We start from the raw sequence: 25,179 nt of genomic DNA, 5'->3' as shown, positions 1-25,179 counted from the left end.
GCAAATATCTACAAAACAAAGACCACAAACCAAAATGAAGTGAAAGAACACATCTTCCATCCAACTTAGCAAAATGCCAAAAATACATGTATTTACTTTTCTAATGTGAAAGCTATAGATCTTCAATACAAATAACTTTGTCTTTTCCTCCTAAACTTGTCCCCAGGGCCAAATTTTTAGTCCAGCTCTGTGTGTTAAGCGGTACAACAGAAATAGGGAATTGAGCGGGCTATGGAGGTTAATGCTGGAAGTACTGAAGCTGAATGTGTAGGGCCTGTTACCAATGAACAAGCAGCCAAAGCATTTGTGCAGAACATGGGCAGTGGCACTGCATAAGTAAACCTGAGAATTCTCATTCCCTGTGGTTTCTCATCTGTATCCATCTGTTATCCCTCCCCTCATGCAGAAAATGCCTCTGTTACAGTGTTGCATATCTGCCCTTAGCCTTACTTGCTGGGGGAGTGGGAACAGTTTGCTGAGAAGTGGGGTGAACTCTGTCATGCTGAGCCTTATGCTGCGGGCACTTGATGTTGCTAATTTAAATATAGTTCAAGTACCTGTGTGCTGCAGAACAGGAGCCCTTGGGATGTGAGCCCTGTATGCAGGGTTAGCCTTTCTGCCCCTCTGACAGCCCATGTGTTTGAGTTCTGGCTTGTAGCTAGACAGGTGTGGTTTACTGGACCCTGCATGGTGTTTCTCCAGAGGCAGGGAAAGGAGGCAAGAGCTGCTGTCATGTGTTTGCAATAGGCGTATTTGGTTTAACTGGGATAAAGAAGCAAGGGCAGTCTGTCCCCCCTCCCCACTGTCAGAACTGAATCCTGCAGCATATGTCTGTTTTTCTAGAAGGTATGAACAAAGGCCTATGTTGTCTATATTCACTAGAAAGGTTTTCTATGTATGTTGGTTTCTTCTCTTTTGTTGAGGCACAATTGTGGAAGAAATACACTTAAGGCAGTTACAAATCAATACTGTAGGTTGTTCAGTTGCTGACACTTGCAGGTATCAAGGGAGATTTCTGATCAGTCAAGGTAAACAGGAATCCATAAACCCTGGGATCTGTGATCTATGGTATTTCCTAACAATAACATGCATTTTGGGAACAGTTTTCTCCACAAGACAGATAAGGCTGAAAGTAGACAGTGGGCCAGAACTACTTCTACAAAGGATGGTGTATAGAACCTATATATAGGTCCTCCCCTTTATTTAGCAGAAGGGTTGGGGATGGGGAGCTGGTAGTCCTGTCAGTCTTGCAGAGGAAGATGTAGGAAACCTGCTTAGAGAGTGAAATCAATGGTGGTTATAAATATGAGTTTCATAATGAGTGTGCATACATCTGTTTTTTGGAATAGTTTAGCATTGCACGCACATTGGATATTAGTAAAAAAGTGTTATAAGTAAAGAAATACTGTCTGAGTTGGCCATTTTAAAATCCTGTTGACTGAAGTCGCCTGTAGCTGGAGATGTAAATCTAGCCCTCCAGCTGACCACTGTGACCGGAATTTTTTTCTGATATTCATCACTATTGCAGTTAAATTTGCTTCTTTATTCTGAATGTTACTGTCCAGGGTGCTATGGGGGATTCTGAGTGTAACGTAATCAGTTGGACAGACATACTGGATAAGGAGAAGCAACTGCAGCAAGTTTCTCCCACTGAAGGCATAGCTGCAGTCTGTTAAACTTTGTAAACCAAACATGTTCTCTGACATATCTCTGAGCTTGTTGCTACATAAAACTTGCAAAAATGGCAAGAACGTTTTAAGCTTTGAGTTTTTGCCCAGTGAGTTTGTTTATACCAAAATACAAAACCTGTCTTTAACAGAACATACTCTAAACATATCCTGTGTGAAGGAAAGATCATTTTTGTCAGTAAGATTGCTAACACTCAGATTACTGGGTTGACCATTTAATCTGCAAAATACTTCCCATGGAGATTTCCAATATGTAACATAATCTAAGCCATTCATATAGCTTTTACAATACACGCAATTTTGCATTCGTACAATGTTCTCTTTTGCTGTGATTCACGATAATATGTCCACTGACATGTATGTAAAGGAACACAGAATCACAGAATCACAGAATGTTAGGGATTGGAAGGGACCTCAAGAGATCATCTAGTCCAATCGCCCTGCCGGAGCAGGAACACTTAGATGAGGCTACACAGAAATGTGTCCAGACGGGTCTTGAATGTCTCCAGAGTAGGAGACTCCACAACCCCACCCTGGACAGCCTGTTCTAGTGTTCTGATACCCTCAATGTGAAGAAGTTTCTTTTCAAATTTAAGTGGAACCTCTTGTGTTCCAATTTGAACCCATTACCCCTTGTCCTACTGTTGGTTGTCACCGAGAAGAGCATGGCTCTGTCCTCATGACACTCACTCTTTATATATTTGTAAATATTAATAAGGTCACTCCTCACTCTCCTCTTCTCCAAGCTAAAGAGACTCAGCTCCCTCAGCCTTTCCTCATAAGGGAGATGCTCCACTCCTCTAATCATCTTTGTGGCTCTGCACTGGACCCTCTCCAGCAGTTCCCTGTCCTTCTTGTATTGAGGGCCTCAGAACTGGACACAATATTCCACGTGTGGTCTCACCAGGGCAGAGTAGAGGGGAAGGAGAACCTCTCTGGACCTACTAACCACCCCCTTCTAATACCCCCCAGGATGCCATTGGCCTTCCTGGCCACAAAGGCACAGTGCTGGCTCATGGTCATCGTGTTGTCCACCAGGACCCCCAGGTCCCTTTCCCCTACTCCCCACTCTAATACGTCATTCCCCAATTTATAATGGGAGCGGGGGTTTTTCCTACCCAGATGCAATACTCTACACTTGCCCTTGTTATATTTCATTACATTTTTCCCCGCCCAACTCTCCAGCCTGTCCAGGTCTCTTTGGATGGCAGCACAGCCTTCTGGCATGTCAGCCACTCCTCCCAGCTTGGTGTCATCAGCAGACTTGCTGATAGTGCACTCTATTCCCTTGTCCAAATCATTTATGAATTTATTGAATAAGACCGGCCCCAGTACTGAGCCTTGAGGCACTCCTCTAGATACAGGCCTCCAACTAGACTCCACCCTGTTGACCACGACTCTCTGGCTTCTTCCCTTCAGCCAGTTCACATTCCACCTCACTACCCAGTCATCCAGACCGCACTCCCTCAGTTTAGCTGTAAGGATGCTGTGGGAGACTGTGTCAAATGCCTTACTCAAGTCAAGGCGGCCCTGCCATCATCTATCCACCTGATTATGTCCTCATAAAAGTCAATGAGGTTGGTCAAGCATGACTTCCCATTGGTGAAGCCATGTTGACTGACCCTAATGACCCCCTTATCCTTGATATGCCTTGAGATGGCACCAAGGATAAGTTGTTCCATCAGTTTCCCAGGGATGGAGGTGAGGCTGACCGGTCTGTAGTTACCTGGGTCGTCCTAGTCCTTTTTGAAGACTGGAGTGACATTTGCTTTCCTCCAGTCCTCAGGCACCTCTACCATTTCCCAAGACTTGGCAAGATGATGAATAGTGGTCCAGCAATGACGTCAGCCAGCTCCCTCAGCAGCTGTGGGTCCATCCCATCCGGACCCATACATTTATGGATGTCTAGATTGCCTAATTGCTCCCTAACCCAGTCCTCATCGACTGAGGCAAACTCCTCCATTTTCCTGACTTCCTCTGGGGCCTCAGGGGTACAGGGCTCCTCAGGACAGCTTCTGGCAGAGTAGACAGAGATAAAGAAGGCATTCATTAACTCTGCCTTCTCTGTATCTTCTGTCACCAGGTCGCCCACCTCATTTATCAGTGGGCCTACATTGCCTCTAGTCTTAGTTTTATCTGCCATGTATTTGAAAAAGCTCTTTCTGTTGTCCTTGACCCCTCTTGCCAGGTTTAATTCTAAGGAGGCTTTATAGCTTTCCTTGTTGCCTACCTACACCTACTGACAACAGCCTTATATTCTTCCCAAGTGGCCAACCCCTCCTTCCATGATCTGTAAACTCTCCTCTTCCACTTAAGTTTACCCAGCAGTTCCCTGTTTAACCACACAGGTCTTCTGGCTCCCTTCCTTGACTTCCTACATGTCGGGATGCTCTGATCTTGTGCCTGGTAGAAGCAGTCCCTGAACACTAACCAACCATCTTGTGCCCCTTTACCTTCAAGCAGCCTTGCCCATGGGATTTCCCCAAGCAATTGCTTGAGAAGGACAAAGTTTGCCCTGCTGAAGTCCAGGGTTGCGATTCTGCTAGCAATTCTTTCCCTGCCACAGGAGATCCTGAACTCCACCATTTCATGGTCACTACAATCAAGGCAGCCCTCAACCTTTACCACTTCAACCAGACCCTCCTTGTTAGTGAGGATGAGGTCCAGCAATGCACCTCTCATAGTCGGCTCCTCCACCCTTTGCATCAGGAAGTTATCATCAAGGCTCTGAAGGAACCTCCTGGACTGTGGCTGGCTGGCTGAGTAGTCCTCCCAGCAAACATCAGGGAAGTTAAAATCCCCCACCACAACCAGGGCCTGTGACTGTGAGACTGCTCTTGGCTGACTGTAGAAGGCTTCATCAACTTCTCACATCATACAGTGAGAGCAGGAGCATCTCTTAAGTGCATTTGTGGAACAGCTAGCCATAGAGATCTCACTTAAGATCTCACTTAATTTTACTTCATGAACTTTTCCTTTTGTTAAAAGTACTGTAGCTCAAATGTGTATCCAGAAGCTGTACTGCCTGAGTAACGAGTGTCCACATGTGGCTTTTGAACGTTGATTTCTCCTGTGGCACTGCTAGGATGTTTTATTTAGTATAATTTGAACTATGTAGAAGCATAGAAATGCAAAAGTGCCCTGGGAAGTGGTATCCATATGATAGCACAGTATGTCTGGTATGCAAATACCTTTAATACACAAGATTTTTTTTAAGCTTCAGGGAAATTTTTACTTCTACACTATACAGAACAAAACTTGTTTTTTTTTTTTCTTGAGTTACATGTCTGTAAGTACAGCAAAGCAGCACCTAAGTAGATGTGAATTCCAATAAATGTAAAAAAAAAACCCCCAAAACCAAAAAAACCCCAAACAAACAAACAAAAAAACCCACAAAAATAAATAAATATGTTTTAGTCTACCTCATGTGTCCAAAATGTCAAATGAATTATGCATCCTCAATGAAATTTCTCAGGAAAGCATAAGAATGTAGGACTACAATACAAGTGCTTAGTCATCAAATCCAGACATCTGGTATTGCAAGCCTCAACTTCATTCCTTTTTTAGATATATTAATTCAGTTTTTAAAATTATTAAGATTCTTGATTCTAGCAAAACTGTTAAGATGCAGTCACATTTTACCTTGCCTGTCATTTTACTGAGTTGGACTAAATGGCAATACTCCAGTGAGACCAAAGAGCTAGGTTTTCCTGCCAAGACAGCTGAACTTTTGTTTTCAAGTTGTGTTGTGAGTCAGACACAAAATAACTAGGTTATAACACACTGTATTGTTTTATTTTCCAGTGTTTTATCTGAGGTGTTTAAAGCTTAATTAATCTCAACAGTAGTAGAGTATACACCGAATACATCTCTCTGAATGGACTCGTGATGGCAATTTCATAATCACTGAGCTTACTTTTAATTACTAACTACTTCTTTAAGCAATTGATCAAGAACTTAGTGCTTCAGGCAATTCCTTCGGTTTCTTTATTTTCTTTTATTTTACTTTGAAGTAGTTAGCCAATTGTTTTAGAGAGCTGAAGGTGGAGGGAAACAAAACAAAACACAACAACCTTTTCTGTTTTGTTTTTTAGATTATGGTCCAGAAGTCACTTCTTTCTTACTAAGTATGTGCTAATAGTCTGTTTTAGGAAACAGTATATCCTTTGAATGTCCTTAGGAAGACTGTAAGGTTAATTTTCATGTTTACATCCAATTTCAGAAGTTTACAATGAAATCTGTAAATATATTTGAGATAATGCTGAGGAAGTCTATGACATTTGTGTTGAACTTCCATGAGCCTGTGGATGTTCTGTTTCAAGAGATAATAATTTTTGAAAATGAAACACTCTAATATGTTACTAACTTGATGTACAGGATGATCTTCTATGTTTGTTTATAGTGTTTGTATTTATGGTCATCCTGTTCAACAGTTTTTGTATAATAGTTGTAAACTTAGAATAAACACAGGGTAATTAAGATAATCTTGAAGTTGCAATCTTCCCTCAGTTACTAAAGAAATAAACTTTTTTGGATATTGTGTTTGTCTCTGAGGTTAGCAATTATGTTTTCTTACATTACAGTAGTAAATATTACATCCACTCAGACCCATGTCTATTTCTTGTTGCACATTCCAGTACAGATACATTCAGTTATGCTCTTTCACCTTCAGGCAACAAGCTATGATTATTCTTAACATATGAATAAATCCCAGAAGAGTCATCTACATGCTCAATTACTGAATTTGGTTCTTGACCTCAGTAAGTGGTCCTGTAATATGCCACAATACTGTAGTTCTTTGTAATTTCACGTGCAACCATACCCTTTCTGTGAAAATGTAATATAATTTTGTCATTTTCAACAGATTGCACTACTTCATATCTAGGTATTTATTTATTTATTTAGTTTTTTTTTTTTTCTGTATTTAGGCTCAGTTTACCTGGGCTATTTAAAATTCTGTCTTAAAGAGGTTTAAAATATAGAGAGACTAACTATATGTAAATAATTTTAACATTGCACTGAATAACATTTAGAGTATTGGTGGTTGGAGCCAGAACTTTAATTTCTTTCACAACCAAAACTCCTGTGTCCATCAGGAAAAAAGGGATACCCAAGTAAGGAGAAAAGAATCAGTAATATTATATAGTGCATATTTGCTTTGTGTTGAAGAAAACAACAGGAAATTGCGAGCTAATTATCACAATAATTTGTGCTTGTCTTGTGAATCGTGGGTATGTTCTAACCTCATGTATGAGTCCTTCAGCTATGCATGCCAGATTTAAAAGTGAAAAACCGGTGAAACATCGGAGCAGTACTGCCATGCTATGCAAGAGATGCTTATGTCAAGGCTGTGAAAGGGTGGTGAGACACAAACTAGTGGACAGAGCGGACATGGCTTAACTAAACTCGGTTGTCTGCTGGCAAAAATTCTTTCACCAAGAGAAAATTAACAGTTTTAACTAATCAGACTGCAAGAGATAAATGAATAAGTGATGTAGTGACCCTTTCACTGTACTGAACAGTGAATTATGTCCTGTGTCATTTTATTCATCCAAAGTGTTGAAAAACTGAATCAGGCCCAAGAATCCGTGAACTCTTAAAATATCTTTCATTGTATCCTTGATTTTACAGCTTCAGTTTTTATCTTTTATAGCATATATTTACATGAAAAACATATAGATGAAATCTTGTGTACATTCATAATAAAATTGTGTGGGTTGGCAACGGTAAATAGTCATGCATTGATAATCAGTTACTCTCTATGCTATGATACTGATACATACTCTGTATAACTTTGTATAAAGAATTGCTCATTTCATGTATTATGCATACAATTAAATTCTAACAATGAAAAATAAAATTTGCTGTCAAATATGACAAATTAAAGACATGTAAAATACGTGGCTGTAGAGTAAGGTATACTTGTTCTCTACCTAGCCAGACATTTAGCTAATATTAGTCTTGCATTTAGCTCTTGGAAGAAATAACTGTGTATAGTATTTTCATCTATTCAAACGAAACATATGCAAAATTGTATTTGGATAGAATAGTCAACCTTGTATAGTATTTTGCACTAAAAATGTCACTGTTTTTTATTGGGAAGTTTTCAAAAATCAGAGAGACCAGGTAGCTCCTTGTGACTAATGCATCAGTTTCTGTGTCCTGTAGCTAAATAATGGAAAAAAAAATCATCAACATAATGGAATTAAATAGACCATGTAATGAATGCACGTTTTTCTCTGGATTTTGAAGAATGGGATGGGTAGGCAGATACATGGGTCCTTTGATTGAAGAGGGAACAAAAGGAGCTCCACCTTTGTAGAAAGAACTGTGGATGATCCATACAATTTCACCTAACTATTGTCAAAATACAAGTAACAGTGCTGCACAGTTACAAGCAGGAAGAAACAGAGGGACAGGGCCAAGGCTCTCTCTTCATTTAAATGTGCTTGGGCAGATTTTTCTGTTTGAATATACCTCATAGCTCCCTTTTGTGAAACTTAAATGGCAAAAAGTTCTTTTGAATTTCTGAGTCTGTACTGAAGGTTTGTTGTTCTCAGGATGATGTTACCCTACCCTGATTGAAACATAAGTTTCTCATGAAGTAGGTCATCCTTTACTCAACTTGCTCAAGCAGGGACTAGTCAGAATATAGCACTGCACATGTGAGATACAGGAGGCTCCTCTACTTCTTGGTTACCTTGAACCTTGCAGACTTTGCAATGGTAGTTCAGAGAATGGATTCTCTGGAAGATACTCTCAGCTTTTTCAGCTTGCTTTCATAGAGTTCAAACTTCTTGAGGACAATCCCAGCAAACTAAAAGAATTTTGGAGTTGGAAACAGTTGCAAGAACATTGAGATACGGTGTTGAAGAAACTCATAATGTGCAGATGGAGGCTGGGCCACTGATCTGTTAGTGCTGACTCTTACTTAGGTCCCATAACTACTTTTATCACATGTGCTAATAGAGCATGAACCAATATATGCTTAGTTACACTGATAAAGATGGAATACAGGATGGATATCTGGAGATAACAGTAGTAATTCTAAATCAAAATATTTTACCTGAAAAGAGGTGTGATAGAAGACTCTTCTCAAAATAGCTCTGCCTTTGTTCTCGTTTATCAGAAAGATAGTAGTTAAGCTAGCCATCCATACCTAGACAGTGTTTACTGTGTAGAAGAACAGATAGCTATCTAATTAACTTTTCCTAGAAGGTGTGCTACTAGTGTCTGTTATGAGAGGTCCCAAGATCAGTCATTTTCATCTCTGTCATAGTGAGACAAAGTATAATTTATTCACATGAAAAACCTAAAGGTCACAAACTTCAAAACTTTCACCATAGAGTAACAGATTATTCTAAAAAACAAAGAAAGAGCAGACTAATACCTCTTTCCATCTCCTTAGCTGCCCCTTGTCTCACACAAAAGAGAATGCAGATCCCACCGTGTTTTAAAAAAAGGGAAAAAATTCCTAAAGATTATCTTTAAGTAGGGTCTCAACAACAGTAAAGTAATCACTTTTATATCACTTTTTGCTTGATTATCTCATGATAATTTGAGAAATATTTTACAGGAATCACCTAGATTGCAGAAAATGAGGAAATGTATTACTGTGCTGAAGCACTGTTTGTCAAGGAACAATTTTATGTTTCTACCACACAATGTCATTTCCATAGCATGGTTATAACAAAATAAATTACAAAAGAAAGAACAACAGTCTTGTTTTCCTCATATTTTGTTGTGGAAATAAATAATAGGCCTAAAGAAGGTGGGTAGAGTGGCAATGATGTGGTCTCCTGAGTGATTTTGCATCAGTTTGTTGCACAGAGTATGGTACCATGACAAGAGGAAGAAGGCACTAGAAAGAAATTCTGTTACAGGAAAATCAGCTTAATAAGGTATCAAGGCTGGGAGCCTCGTAAGACCAGGAAAAGCACCAGTGATATATTATGAGTAGATCAAATCAGTAAGGGGAGTTGTTATTACACATGGTTTGGAAACATATTCAGGAAAAAAAAAAAAAAAAAGATTTGATGAAATGAGACAAGAAGTGAATTCAAAGGGATTACAATATCCATAGATGTACAGAAAATGGGGGCCACTTAAGCAGCTGCACATTTTATGAATGTGAGAGTTGAAACTCAGATACCAAGAAAAGAGACAAGCACCTGGGTGAATATTTTCACTATTTGGATGGAGTTACATAATTCAGAATTACCTCTAGTATATGTTTTACTCTGTGATGCTAACATATTTTGACTGAAGTGTTCAGACTTGTGGGATTATAGTATTTTAAAACATCTTAAAGTGAAGTACTTCAAAGCAGTGTAAGTAGTTCTGACAACTAGTTGGACCATTTTATGTTGCAGGATAACATCTATTCATCCCATTTCTTATGGGGAGAGTCAGATTTTCTCAGAAGCAGAATGTGAGACAAGAGGCAGTTTAAAAAATACAGCATTTGCATTAAAGTCGGAGTGTAATAAGTATTTTCCGCTTTTTTTTTAACATTACAAAAAACAATCATCTTGAAATTACATATGATCTCAAGTTTTAAGGTCAGCACAATTTTTTTTAGAGTTATAGAAGTTATTTAAAATTTCCATTTAGAAAACAGAGATTACCTCAAAACCAATCTTGAAAACTTGGGGAACTTTTAATGTACCTATACTGAATGTAGGTTCCCTGGAAGTCTAAAGCCTACCTTTACATCAGCTGTTCTCTGCATGGTGCTTCCTGTTTCCTTGGACAAGGGCCCTGGACCTTAAATGTTGAGGCTTTTTTTATTATACTTTAAAATAAAAATTTGGGATCTTTTTATGTGTTCCAGACATTTAAAGTATTTTTAAATCAACCGAGTCTTTCTGTACACTGTTTGTAGAAAAGTATGTTTAAAATAGTGCTTACACTTAGAAAAAAAAAGAAAAGAAAAAAAAAAAGAAGTAATTTAAGCAGCTGGAAATGGCAAGAGGATATACAATAGCAAAGCTGTAACAAATTATCAGAAAATATCTTCATAAAATGAGGCCAATTTGTGTTTCTTTATGCTAGCAAGTATTCAAATTGTATTTTCTTGTACTACTCTGATATTATTATTCCTCTCTTTCTGTGAAAAATAATTATTTTTAAATACTTGTCACAGTAAATCTATGCTTCTCGTCCTTACAGATTTTCAAATGGACAAATACCAGACAGACTGCTTCATCATCTAAGATTTTTTTTCTGATATATCAAGTGTTTTATTTCTCAAAAAATCCTTTTACAATGAAACATTTATTTTTAAGCTCATCTGAAGAATAATTTTTCTCTTTTAAGAACTTCACAGAGAATTTCCCACTTTGAAGGATTCCTCCATCACTCCGGCTTTTGTGTGGCACTATTAAACACAGATAGCCACTTCATATCCCAGATGTTCATAGTTGTCCTATTTGCTTCCTGACAGATTGAAGAGCTACCAGATGACACGAGCTTAGTTTGCTGCAACTAAACAGGACTTGGCTCAGACTGAAAAGAATAGGGAATAAAACTTATTTTAGAAAAGGCTAGTTCTGTATGGATGCTGTATAGATCAATATTACTTTTACTTCCATGTTCTGAAAGAATATCCTCTGTGGTTAGCAATGAAATACGTGAGTATGAGAATCCAATAGTCTCTGACCAGGCTCTATTAGATTTTCCAGGTTTTAATATTTAAAAGAAAATTTACTTGACTGAAGAAATTTGATGTTGGATGGGATTTTGATTTAGCAGAGTGATATGGCAGTGTACTGAAATGACAGTGCAAACACAGTGTAGCCATTGCAATATACAGCTGGATTGCTGGCTTTTATATGCTCACCACCATGATGCTGGGCATCCCTAGATGCTGGGAAGGAATGTGTGTGTTAAACTCAACTCAAGCCCATTGCTCTGTTCAGAATTTGTTTTGTCAGTTGTTCAGATTTGTACTCTGTTGGGCTGAGCCGCATGTGCACTTACCACTTGCTGGCCTGGCTAACTCAAGAAGCCATTCACACTCTTTTGATTAACTGAGGAGAAAATATTTACTCAAGCAGTTAATCCACTGAAGTGACACAGGCATTTATCTAAAAGGAACCTTCCAGTCACTTTTCTGTAGAGATAAGTTCAGCTTTCTTAGCAACCGCTGTGTTCAGTCACTCCCTAAATTCTTCCCTCAGTTTTGTAAGCACATCACCCTTGTCCTTTTTTCCTGTTATGTTTTGGCTTTGTTATTGTTAAATAAACATTTTATATAAACAGGTTCATTTAAGTAAAGCAGGTGTGGAAAAGAAAAATGAAAGATGGGCTAAGTAAGGATCAAAAGAGGAGGGAAAAAAATGTGTACATACACAGAAATATAGAAACAATTAGTCAAAGGAATATGCAACCTTCATACCATGTGCACACATGCCACCTTGTAACACTTTATACACCTGTAGGTGCCAATATGGAGTGGGAGTCTATCTGATCACAGAGGTATATAAGTAAAAAGAAAATATATTATTTGGTTTACATATCTTCTAGTTATTATGATGATCCATTAGCATCAGTCTTAGCTTAGCTTCTAAGTTAGGGTTCTTTCTATCAAAGACAAGCAGAATTCAAGCTGTGCTTTTTAGCATCCAGCATAAAGTTTTAAAAGATGTTTCTTCCTAGTGGTCTTTTTTATGCTATATATGTATGTAAAAAAGTGATGGACAATAATAAAAAGCTTTTCTCTGTAAAGAGTAAATTCTAATTCCTGTTTCACTACAGCTATATCCCAAGATATGGGATATAAGCTATATGTTTAGATATCATAAGGACTGGAAATGGCTAGGTCACACAAATAGTGTTTTCCCCAGGAAAAAATATGATCTCCAGAAGGGGTTGATACAGAACGGTACAAATACAGCCTGAAAGGCTGGAAAACAACACTGGCACATTACTCACCTGTAAAGAAATGTAATTGTAGAATAAGTTGGAAAATACAGAAAGCAAGTTTGAGTTGTAAACAATATTTCCTGTGGGGTACCACAGTGTTCACTGACATCATGCCCCCACCTTGTCTGTTGAGTAACAAGGGTTTTGTCAACCCACAGAAACAGAGTTTTGTGGTAGGAAATGGGCACTTACTCTTAACCTGAGGCATGTGATACTCATTCAAAGTAAACTGTGTATCTGTCATGCCTGCCCAATGCATCGGTGAAAATTACATACATCCTCAAGATGAATTTGTTTATATGTGTGTTTGATGAGAGCTGTTTTGAAATGGCTAGTGCTCCGCTTGAAACCTGTTTCTGGCATTTTAGGTTTACTGCTTTACTTTGGAAAGCCCCATTCGGTTTTGTTGCCAAAGAAATGAGGTGTCTCCTTTTCAAAGTCACATCTTATTTGATTGCATATAGCAGAGTTCCTTGAAGCTTTCATAAGGCACTCTTATAATTTACTCATGTAATTTAAGGACTCAAAGTCTTTATTGTGTAAGTCCTAAAATTTTACTTTTCTACCTCTGTCCAAAAGTTAGACTTGTAAATGTAGATCAAGATTATAAACAATTTTCTATGCCATGTAAAACAAACATCTGGAAAAATAGTTTATGCAAGTCGTGCCATGAGGAAGTTATAGTAATGGATCAAACTGACCTTTTGACTATAACCACTTTTGTCAGAAAGACTGTACTAGAACAAGGTCCCTTCCAACCCAAACCCTTCTATGATTCTAAGAGAAGATAATATATACAGAGCAGTAAAAGATGCAGATTGTTTAAAGGGAGAAGAGTAAGCTTAATAGTCTATTCTGAAAGATAAAATCATATTTATCATATATTGATAAAGTATTTTTCTGAAACTCTTAGTTTTTCTAAGAAGTACATATATCATAAATTAACACAACAGGTTAATAAAATTTGAGTTAGGTTTCTGCTTTGCATAAAGTGCAGCTGAGGCTGATCTGGTCTTTATCCTTGTTTGTTTGTTTGTTTTTCTGATGCCTTACATCAGTATTTATGTACATTTGTATATCTATGCACACACACATAAAGGTATAGTTATCACTGTCAATATCTTTCACTTAAAAAAAAAAAATGTCTAGGCTTTTCTGTTTGCATTTGAGTTTGTTAACTGCACTGTTTGGATTGCCACCATGTTTAAGGGCTGCTGATTCACTGGTGACTGACAAGACTTCTTTTTTTCATGGAAATCATCAGTGTCTGGAACTCTCTTCAGAGCAGCTTGTGCTAATTAGACTTTTAAGTGTCAGCTCTGTGGAAAGCTTTTTTCACCGCCTTCTTAAGAAAAGCATCTGGGCTGCTAAAAAAAATCTTTGTTAGATTAATAACCAAGTCCGGTTAAGTACTATCATTAATGCTCACAAGTCCATTGGATTGCCAGTTGAAATTTAAAATACCTATGTTTGAATCAAAAGCCAGATGTACTTGGGCATCACATTATGTTTGCATTGCAGTGTCTTACTAGGTTTCTGCACCATTAATAATTCAAACTAAGGTGATACTATCAGGACTGTATTGCTGCCGGGCACTTTCTGAAGGCTAAAGATTTTATTGGGAAAGCTTGAGATTCAAATCACCATGACATTTTTTGCATGTTTGCTATCCATTTCAATCTTACCTATATTTATTCAGTTTTTTATACTATTATTTATGAAGCTTGGTGTAGAAACTTCAGAAGAAAATTCCATACATAAATATTACTTTTATTCATAGTATGTGTTTAAGTAATATCAGTTGTATGTATACTAAGTTAATGAAAAAATTCATTGTTTATGAAGTTCATGAAGAGTTTCAGTGCTCTTGAAGCATACTATCCCTAGATTCCTGAGAATATAATTTACTCCATTAAAAATGCTTTAAAATTGAAACACTAGGTATTTTTCCTTAACTGTGCTATATGGACATGTGCTCTTTTCAGCTCTTTCATCTTGTGTTTTTAAGTGTTGGAAACAGAACATGCGTATTTTTTTAATGGAACTTTGATTTCAGATGGACTGAAAATTCAGGTATACTCTGCTCTTGATCAGTAGTAGAGGGGATATCTGAATGATCTCCTATCCCTTTTCATTAAAGGATCACAGAATCACAGCATAGTTGAGGTTGGAAGGGACCTCTGGAAATCATCTAGTCCAACCCACCTGCTAAAGCAGGTTCACCTGAAGTAGACCACACAGGAATGTGTCCAGACGGGTCTTAAATGTCTCCAGAGAAGGAGACTCCACAACCTCTCTTGGCAGCCTGTTCCAGTGCTCTGTCACCCTCAAAGTAAAGAAGTTTCACCTCATATTCAGATGGAACCTCCTGTGCTTCAGTTCGTGCCCACTGTCCCTCATCCTATTGCTGGGCACCACTGAAGGCGGTCTGGTCCCATCCTCTTGACATCCACCCTTGAGATATTTATAGAGATATTTATAAACATGGAGATATTTATAAACAGCTCTCTCACTCTCTCCTCATAAGAAAGGTACTCTAAGCCCCTAATCATCTTCATAGCCCACCGCTGGACTCCCTCCAGTTAATTCCTTGACATTCTTTAGCTGGGGAGCCCAGAAATGGACACAGTACTCCAGATGTGGCCTTGCCAGGGCAGAGTAGAGGGGGAAGATAACTTCCCTCAACCTGCTGTTCACACTCTTTGTAATGCACCCAAGGATACTGTTGGTCTTCTTGGTCACAAGGGCACATTGCTGACTCATGGCCACCCTGTTGTCGACCAGAACTCCCAAGTCCTTCTCTGCAGTGCTTCTTTCCAGCGGGTCTGCCCCTCATCTGTACTGGTGCCTGGGGTTGTTCCTCCCCAGGTCTAGTGACTCTACACTTGCCCTTGTTGAACTTCCTTAGGTTCTTACCTGCCCAGTACTCCAGCCTGTCCAGGTCTCACTGAATGGCAGCACAGTCTTCTGGTGTGTCAGCCTTTCTTCCCAGTTTGGTATCATCAGCAAACTTGGTGAGGGTGTGCTCAGTCTCTTCATCCAGGTCATTGATGAATAGGTTAAACAAGACTGGACCCAGTATTGACCCCTGGGGAATACCACTAACTACAGGCTAACTGGACTCTGGACTGTTGGTCACAACCCTCTGAGCTCTGCCATCCAGCCAGTTCTCAATCCATCTCACTGTGCACTCATCCATCCCACACTTCCTGAGCTTGCCTCTGATGATATTGTGGGAGAACCACATCAAGAGCCTTGCTGAAGTCAAGGTAGACAATGTCCACTGCTCTTCCCTCATCTACCCAGCCAGTCATACCATCACAGAAGGCTATCAGGCTGGTCAAGCATGATTTACCCTTGGTGAATCACTGCTGACTAGTCTTGATGACTTTCTTTTCCTCCCAATGCTTGCAGATGACATCCAGAATGAGCTGTTCCATCACAGGCTGACTGGCCTGTAGTTTCCTGGGTTGTTCTTCCCTGGAGTGACATTGGCTTTCTTCCACTCCTCAAGCACTTAATCTGTTCTACAAACATGTTATGTTACAGGCACTTTGTTCTCTTTTTTGTTGTTGTTGTTGTTGTAATTAGTGCGTTATAATTTGGGGGGTGGGGGTAATATCATTGTGGGCTGAACCATGGCTTTTCAACAGAGAAGTTGTTAATGTCTGCCCTCTTCGAAGGAACCAATAGTGTGATAATGTGATGAAGATCTTCATCAAGAAACCAGAAAATGTTAAAGAAAATTTATCATATTATGTGGAAGGAAATACCCATCTCTGTGGGTAGCAGTAATGGTGGTAGTAGTAACAAAGATACTGCTATGATTTAAGCAAAAATTCTGCTTTTCTGAAGCAGCACGTATTTCATTTGGATATTTACATTTTTGATAAGAAAATGTAGTCCCTTATGCAATTCTCCTAGGGCACAAGGTAAAGCTTTACTCCCTTGATTGATGTTGCATGTACTTTCTTGTGAATTAACTTGAGAAATAGTGATCTACAGAGTGAGGTAATTTGAATATTTTATATTTGGCATGTATTCATTCAGGGGTTTTGTTTGTTTGTTTGTTTCAAAACACAGCTTTCCTTATAGATAAAGAACAGGATCCTTCCTTAAATTTGTCAGTGAGATGATGTTACTGTTTTCTAGCCAACACTTTTCAGATACTAAGGGTTTTAACTGGAAGCTGTGTGTTGAGACAGTGGAGTTCACTAGGAGTACCTTAATCATAACAAGGGAAAAATTGTTCAACCTTTTATTTTCTTTCTTGTGGATTTAACTTTGGAGCAGTTCCAGCTGTGTTAATAAGCCCTAGGAAGCTGCAGTGAACATAGATGTATTGAAAGAAGAAATTCCTTCTCTTACCTAATTCAGAGACAACTAAGCAATTTCAACAGCTTACTGTACTCAGTTTACTTTTCTCTACATGTGAAATTAATAACCAAGGACAAGACATGAAACTAGTTCACGGCTAGTAGCTGGCTGATTTACCTCCAGTAACTGTTGTTGGATGTGGCTTTCACATATGAGGTTGACTTCATTTAAAAGGGGGAAAGCTGTAAAACATTAATGCCATTTGATGCTTTTGGACATTTCTAGAATCAGAAGTCTAATTTAATCTAAATGAAATGCAGGTCTTCTGTTTCATCTGTCACACTTGAAAAGGGGAAACATAAATGGTTCCCTTCAAGGAATGCCATGTATAAAAACATTATTGGTGGTATATATTGAGTATTGCTAAAAATGCCTGCTACTGCTGACTGCTTCTTCTGCAGACAAGGTACGAAGCTTGCGATGTGCATAGTTCTTTGGGAATAAATTGCTGGGCAGGCAGGACAGTAGACAGCAACTTATAGGATTCATGTTGTTGTATGGAAAGATATTGCTAATGTGCTTGAACCTGCTATTTTAAAGGCCAAAAGATGGTTAGAGGACTTCTTTTCCCTATAAAAACTATAGAGCGTTGGACAGTTTTCAGTTATTATTCAGCATCAACAGGCAGATGGAGGTTTGGGAATTCTCTTCCAGTAGATCCCAGTAAATAAGTTTTATCCAACTGAGGATAGCCATCATCAGTAAGTGTCATGGTTTAACCCCAGCTGGAAATTAATCACAGTCGCTCATTCTCTCAGCTCAGTGGAATTAGAGGAGAGAATCAGAATGGTAAAAGTGAGAAAACTCATAAGTTGAGATGAGAACTGTTTACTAATTGATAATAATAATAATAATTAATAATAATAATGTAATGAAAATAAAAAATAACAAACAGAGAGAAATAAAAGCCAAGAAAGACAAGTGATGCAAATGAAAGCAATTGCTCACCACCAACTGACCCAGCCAGTCCTGAAGCAGCAGCCCCCCTGCCAACCTTTCCCCTAGGTTTATTGCTGAGCATGACATCATATGGTCTGGAATACCTCTCTGGTCAGTCAGGGTCTGCTGTCCCAGCTGTGTCCCCTTCCAGCTTCTTGTGCCTGCCTACTGGTGGGGTGGAGTGAGAAGCAGAAAAGGTCTTGACTCCGTGTAAACGCTGCTCGGCAATAACTAAAACATCCCAGTGTTATTTCTTACAGCATAAATCCAAAACATAGCCTCCATACTAGCTACTATGAAGAAAATTAACTCTATCTGATCCAAAACCAGCATAGTAAGGAAGATATTTCTGAATATTTTGCATTATAGTAATAGGAATGCCCACAACACTTCAAAATGCAGCACTGGATTTTGTCTGTGGCAAGAGTAATTTTTCCATTTAGTTTTCACACTTTGTAAATTCATTTGTGTTAGCTGAAGTCAGAACCCTGATGCCTGCTGCTTCTGATGTTGTTATCAGCTCTACTATTTAGGGCTACAGTGTTAAAAGCAGCTCTGTATTTTTCAGTTTGCCCATCAAAACTTGAAAGATGATGCATATAAGTGTGGAACTAAAGTCACAAAATTGTTTTAGAATTATTTTTCTTCTTATTTCAGGCACTGGAGCATAACATTTCAAATAAAACCTTGCATTTCGGCATGCTTCTTACTTCTCTTATTTTCATAAAGTTAGAATAAATTATATTTAACATTTAGCATGAGGTGTCATTTGAAGGATTTCCATTTTTTGCTTTGAACATGTTTTGCCTTTTTTTTGTTTCCCAAATTACTTGTACCCCTGCTCCATTTTTTTCTCCTGTCTCTGGAAAAAAAATAGTGAAAGTTAAAATATTTTGCCTTACTCAGATCTAATTTGTGATAGTTTTGTGGAGTCCTGAACAACATTTTTTGTCACATGAATTCTATGTCCAAAAACATTCAGCCAACTCTGTTGAGAGCAGCACTGCCAGATTAGTGAGGGAGTTAGAACATGAATTTCATGTTGTGGATGAGATGATGTGCTGACAGATTGATGCATACTTGGATTGTAAGAAGAATGACTTTTATCTTGTTAATATAGAATGCTAATTATCAATATTGAACAGTGACAATGTAGGGGCACAGCTCTGTGCTTTGCATTCTGTTCTTCTGAGTCCATCAGAGGAAATACCTGTTCAGATTTTTGTCCTATTGTTGTAGACATCTATTTTCATTTACGATAGTATCAACATTCATATATATGTTTTATGACATCTTATTAAGGTGCATACCAATGCTTTTAAATAATACATTTTCTGCACATTGTAGTCTATGTAATCAGGTAACATCACCGTCAGGTAATATTACCACTGCTTGTGATTTCTTTGCAATCTTATCCCATTTTCTGCTAAACTCAGTTGTTCTGGCTTATAAGTGAACTTCTGTCAGACGTCTATTTATATATTTGGATGGTTCTGACTGCAATAAGGTTTCATATGTGTTTGGGGTCAAGAATGCCATAATACATGTAGTCAGTATAATCAAAATAATTAAATGTGGTGGTTGTGTTTCCTAGGAATAGCATATCTGAGTGGAATGTGCAGTGAAAAACGAAAATGTATAATTGCAGAGGACAATGGTCTGAATCTTGCCTTTACCATTGCCCATGAAATGGGTCACAAGTAAGTATATGCTAGTAAGGGTGACAAGTAAGTATACTCTAGTATTTCTTGACATCTAATATTAATATGATTTGATTAATTTGATTGTGTACTTCAAATTTTCCTATTTTGTTTAGGAAGGATTTAAAATTGGATTAAAAATATGGAAAATAATTTTACTAATAACAGTAGTGATGTATATTGATATATAGTATGTAAATTAAGAAAATATTTACAACGTGGACAATACAAGAATTTAGGTTAGCTGGAAGGAGGAAAAGCAGGTGCCCCAAGATGTTTTTTCTTTTGGGACTGTGATATTGTGTATCAGTTCCAGCTCCGACCGTTGTTGCCAGCAAACATTTTAATGAGATCATGAGTTGGAAGAGCCCTTATGTAATTTGGCTTTCTCAGGATAGATACCATTAAAGTGTGTAAGGGTCATTGGTCATCCCAACATGAATACTTTTTCCTCTCCCTAACAGAAAAGCATGACAAAGTGAAGGTGGAAGTAACTACCCTTCACATTTGGATTGGATGTTTTTACTCATTTCATGAAGGATACTTTGAAGCAAAAGTGACATATTCTTATGTTGCAGTAATCATATTTGTTAGTGAAAGTTGTGCTGGATTCTTAGCTTCAGTATTTGCTAAAGAAAAATAAATAGGAGAGTCCTTAAAAAAAAAATAAGTTAAAGGGACCTGTGTATTGACCTGTCATTTTACCTGCAATGCCTGGTCTGCTCCAGGTATCTGTGTATATACTTTTAGAACAGCAGCTTCAGGGTGACAAGAGAGAGATATGTTTTGCTGAGGTTAGATATCTTAGAACAAACACTTTGAATTAAAAGTGATTTGGTTTAAGTTTGGCCAAAGCTGTCTGGGAATGGAGGCCATAGCATCTGATGTTGAAACATGCAGTTGATTACAAGAAAGAATTGGAACTTAAAATATTTCTATTGAAGATTTTTCCTGGGTGCAAAATAAGCAAATTCAGAGCAATTACATGACTTCAAGGAAAATAGTGACGTGAATATGAGATGCTGCAGGAAATTAATATTTTCTATTTTATCTTTTTTGAGTTTTCATAACTGTAGGAAGCAGCTCCAGGTTAATATAAGTCAGATTGTTTGAGTGGTAGTTATGATAAAGGAAAGGCTTCCAAAGAAAAAATTGTTTGTATTTTGTAGCCACATGCTGCTGTTTTTCTTTTTTCACTGTATTGTTTGCTAACATTAGAAGGGGGATGGATAGAGGAAGACTCCTTTTTCTTTCCTTGTTCTCAATATAGTAAATCAACAATAAGGGGAAAGAAACAACTAAATAAGATCTGCAGAGAAGTTCACTCATGGAGTAAATTAGAAAATTGCTTAAGGCAGTTATGAAAATACTGGACAATTTAGAGAAATGTCAATCCTGCTTTATGCCTTGCACGATAAAAATGTGTTTAGAAAATAAGAAGCTTGGCAGAAAAATTACTGAATTTGAAAAAAGAGGCATCTTGATCAACAAGAAATGTGACACCTTAAGCATCCTGAGAAATGGTGATTTACCAATTCCTAGATTAGGAAAACGGGAGGTAGGTATAACATTTTTGCAGTTCTGGGAGATGTGTTGGTTCTGCACTAGCAAATTTGAGAATGTCTGACACTGATCCTGTGAAGAAGGTTTGGCCTTGCAACAGACAAATCAGACCTATCTTTGACATTCTAAGGGCTGGTGGATGCCAAACAGTATCCAGAACAAGTTAGACAGGGAAGCTCATTGGTGCTGACTAATAGTTCTCCCAAGACTGCTGCATAGGCCAGGATCTATAACGCTTGTTGCACTTCATCCTCAGCTTGAAATATTTTCATGGCTTTGCATTGCTCTGGGACTGAGGAGGTATTTAACATAATCTTCCTACAGGGACATAAAACCAGACTTGTTCATATATGAATCCTGGGAAAAAATGTTAAAAGCTACACTATGAAATTTCAGAACTTTCAAATCCCTCCAAATTAATTCAAATAAATAACGGAAATAAAGTACAAACCAAATCTGGTTTCCTAGTAAAGGACAGGACATTATTTGAACCACACATTTCTTCAAGAACTTCAACCTTACCGCAAAAGTGAAAGAATAGGTAACCAGAGATGAGCAGCTGCCACAAATACTGAAAAACAAGGGGCAGTTTCTAGTGCAAAACATATGTAGGAATAAAGCCTGATCCCTGCTTCATTGTGGACCCAGAATCCTTAACCGTTGCAGTCTGAAATATTCTTGCAGCAAAGAGAGAAAGGTTGTATTACAGGGACATTCGTTTACTCTTCATGACTGTCTCTATCTGATTGCAAAGACCACTCTAGTAGTAGCTGACACTTTGTGGAGAGACAATATAAAAATATTGGAAGAAAAACATTTGAATGAGGGTCCCACCTAAAAGGACTTCAAGAGATTCAAATGTGACTGGAATATTTCTCGCAGAGATTTGTCTTGCTCATTCTTAACTGTCTCAGAAACAGAGATTAAATGATCACCATCTAGATCAGTCATAAATCTTTTCCTCATCATGTTTTCTAAAAATTTTCACAAACTTTTTCTGAATCTTGAAGTTACTTAACTATTACATTGTTTTTTGCCTAATATCTTTAACCATTCTAGTTGTTCTTGTTGTTGTGTAGAGAGTCCTGTTCAGGTGTACAGGAAAAGCAAAGACTTTCTCAAATACTTTGCCTCCCAAAGTACAAAGAAACAACCCTGAATTTTGTCTTCTGTACAACAGGTAATATACTTACCCATAAATTTTAATGCAAATAGGCTCAAAATGGGTGCAGTATAGACTGTTCATTTTTATTAATCAGCCTGAGAACATAAACAAACAAATACATTCAGAATTGTCATTGTTTTGATGAGTATAAAAGTAGCTTTTAAAAAGATAATATTTTGCTTTCAGGGAGCTTGTTTTTAATGCACCAGCCTCCATGCTGTTATCTGTATATTTGAAATTCATTTGTCTCTAGTAAAATCTCATGATCACTTGCACAATCAGAACAATTTGGCAGACCTCTAAGGTCACTGTCATGAATTGAATAATTACGGATTTAGGAGACTTTGTGGGGAATGGGCTATAGCCCTTTTCTGAAATCTTAGTTTGTTTGCATAGGAACACAGTTGAAGAATTATGGTTAATTATATTGAATACTTCTGATACATGGATGTTTACTAAGTATTGTGTAGGGTTTTTTTAGTTTTTCCAATTAAAACAAATATTCTCAATGAAATACAATGGCAAACTAAACCTTACTTTCCAATATGAAGTGTCTTTGTTCTAGCCATGTATATTTGAAAGCAGATGATCTTTTAATGACATGGAGAAATAACACTGCAAGTCAACTATTGATTTTGTAAGCTCTGTCTTGAAATATTGGGAGCTAGTCTGTGTAATCAGACCTTAAAAACCATAACACATTGGCGGATTTAGTTTTAATAAACAAATCCTTTTTATTAATCTGAATTTAAAGCAACAAGGTAATTGTATAATGTAGAATTTAGTTTTACAGAATAAAACTAACAACAATAAATTAAAGGACATTGTCTCCATTTGGAAAACTGAGAGAAGAAGAGAGAGAATACTATTATTTCAGTTCTCAAGTAACACATATGTCTTCATTTTATTTACATGGTTGCTGCCTGTAGGATATGACTCCTTCTTAAGTACAGAGAAATACAGAACAACTGTAAACTGAAGTATCTCAGAATACATTAAGTAACATTTCTGTGCTCTAAGTGTACTTTAAATACTGTTTTAAATAGTTGAAAGAAATGCTGCTGGAATTTCTTTGCATCAGTTTCATACACATGAGCATTTTTTTTTTCTGGTAAGTTTTTTGTGAGATATGAAATGTACTTTTATTTTTTTTTAAATGTGAGATATTCTATGAGGCATTTTGTAGTTCTAAACAGGAAGTCTATGCAATTTTTCAATCATCTACTTAATAATTCACAAGCAAATAATGTATTTTTTTTTCTGATGATACTAAACAATTGTAAGAAATCCAGTGGAAATTGAAGAGAGTTTTAAATGGTAGATAAGGTAATGCTGATGGAGCATCAGTTATTCCATGTGTTTTTGTTATCACAGTCCAAAATATGATGACAGAACACAATAAAAACAAAAAGGGATATGAAAGAGACTGTATACCAATCTTTGTGAACAAGAAACTCATGTGGAGTAGGGAATCTTATCAAAGTAACTAAAAAAAGAGCTATCTTGACATTTTTAAGGTTAAAGTAGAATTTTACTGTTGAATTTGTGTTTTACAAGGAGAAAAATAATTTTTTATTTTTGTTAATAACAAGACTTTTTTTTTATCTATTCACTGAATACCTGATAGCTCCATCTTTTTCCTGATTACAAATTTTCTTTGAAGAAATGTTACATGTCAATGTTTTTACTTGGCATAAGATTAAATTCATAAACAGTAGACATAATTGTTTATCTTGAAATACTGTGTTTTGCAGGGTGTAGCATGGGTATCATGCTTGCCAGAGGTGAATACTTTTTCTATATTATATACTCTCTGTAAAAAACTTCAGCAAGGGACCTCATGTATCCTCATGTTATAATGCTAAACACGTGTCACATCAAAGCTTAAAGTTATTTATGTATGTAAGTCAAAGGACCATAACACTCTGCTGTGCCTAGATGAAGCTTCTTGATACATGGTGGTAGAAGTGTTAGGTTGCTACAGAAGAAAGCAGCTGTTTAGCAAAAGTTACCAAGTCTTCTGGACAGTAGCATGCTGCATATGTTCTTATCTGTATATGGATGTACATGCTACATTTTTTTACTCAATTTTTTTAAGATTGAAAATGTAATCTAAGTTGCGAACATCCTGAAGAGCAAGCAATGATTCACAGAAGATAAATATTAATTGCCTAAACATATTCTAATTTTTTTCTTTTTATCATTGAATTATTAACAAGATTGAGATTCCTTGTTCAGTAGATTCTTTCTTTGAAGACAAAATTTTTCCAAAAGAAGTGATCTTCTACCTTTTAGCATTGTTATTTTTCTGTAACTGGATTACTTGCCTTTCAATTCACTTCAGACTAAATAATTCATTTACTGGTAGAACTATGTTTCTTATCCCATTTGTGCAATGATCTGTGAAGCAGTCTTATGTTTTAAAACACTTACGAAAATAATACAAGAATTACTAATTCACTATCTGGGATTAAAAAAAAGTATCTAGTAATACGTATTTTTTGCATAAATTCTATAAAATAGCTTATAGAAACCTGCTACTAGTCTGCTTGTTTATATAATTTTATCCGTAAAAATAGAAGTGTGATAAGATTTTTTGTTGAAAAGTTGTGATACAGCTACTGTCAAAGTACTGCAGATTCTGTTTCCTTATCTTTGACAGTCAAATAAGTGGCATTATTTTCACTTATCAAATGCATCCTTATGTTACTGTGATATACAAAATTTCAGATTAGACAAGTTGTTGGGACAATCATTGTACTATTAAATGCCATATAAGTTTCTAAACCTTGTTGTTGAAGAAATTTTGATCATTCTAACA

The 25,179-nt window shown here is 37.2% G+C and overlaps 1 protein-coding gene across 1 annotated transcript in view; it reads left to right on the top strand.

Annotated features, from left to right (window-relative positions):
- The window catches only part of ADAMTS19 (ADAM metallopeptidase with thrombospondin type 1 motif 19), a gene marked incomplete at both ends in the record, with an annotated part of 147,877 nt that overhangs the window by 60,243 nt on the left and 62,455 nt on the right, over positions 1–25,179 (top strand). Inside the window, one exon of the mRNA XM_080362911.1 lies at positions 19,525–19,630. Within this exon, the coding sequence (XP_080219037.1) occupies positions 19,525–19,630 (106 nt within the window). The remainder of the gene's footprint in view (positions 1–19,524; positions 19,631–25,179) is intronic.

This window comes from Nesoenas mayeri (genome assembly GCF_963082525.1).
Source record: "Nesoenas mayeri genome assembly, chromosome: Z".
NCBI classification, from domain to species: Eukaryota; Metazoa; Chordata; class Aves; order Columbiformes; family Columbidae; genus Nesoenas; species Nesoenas mayeri.
This window is presented reverse-complemented; position numbering and strand designations above follow the sequence as displayed.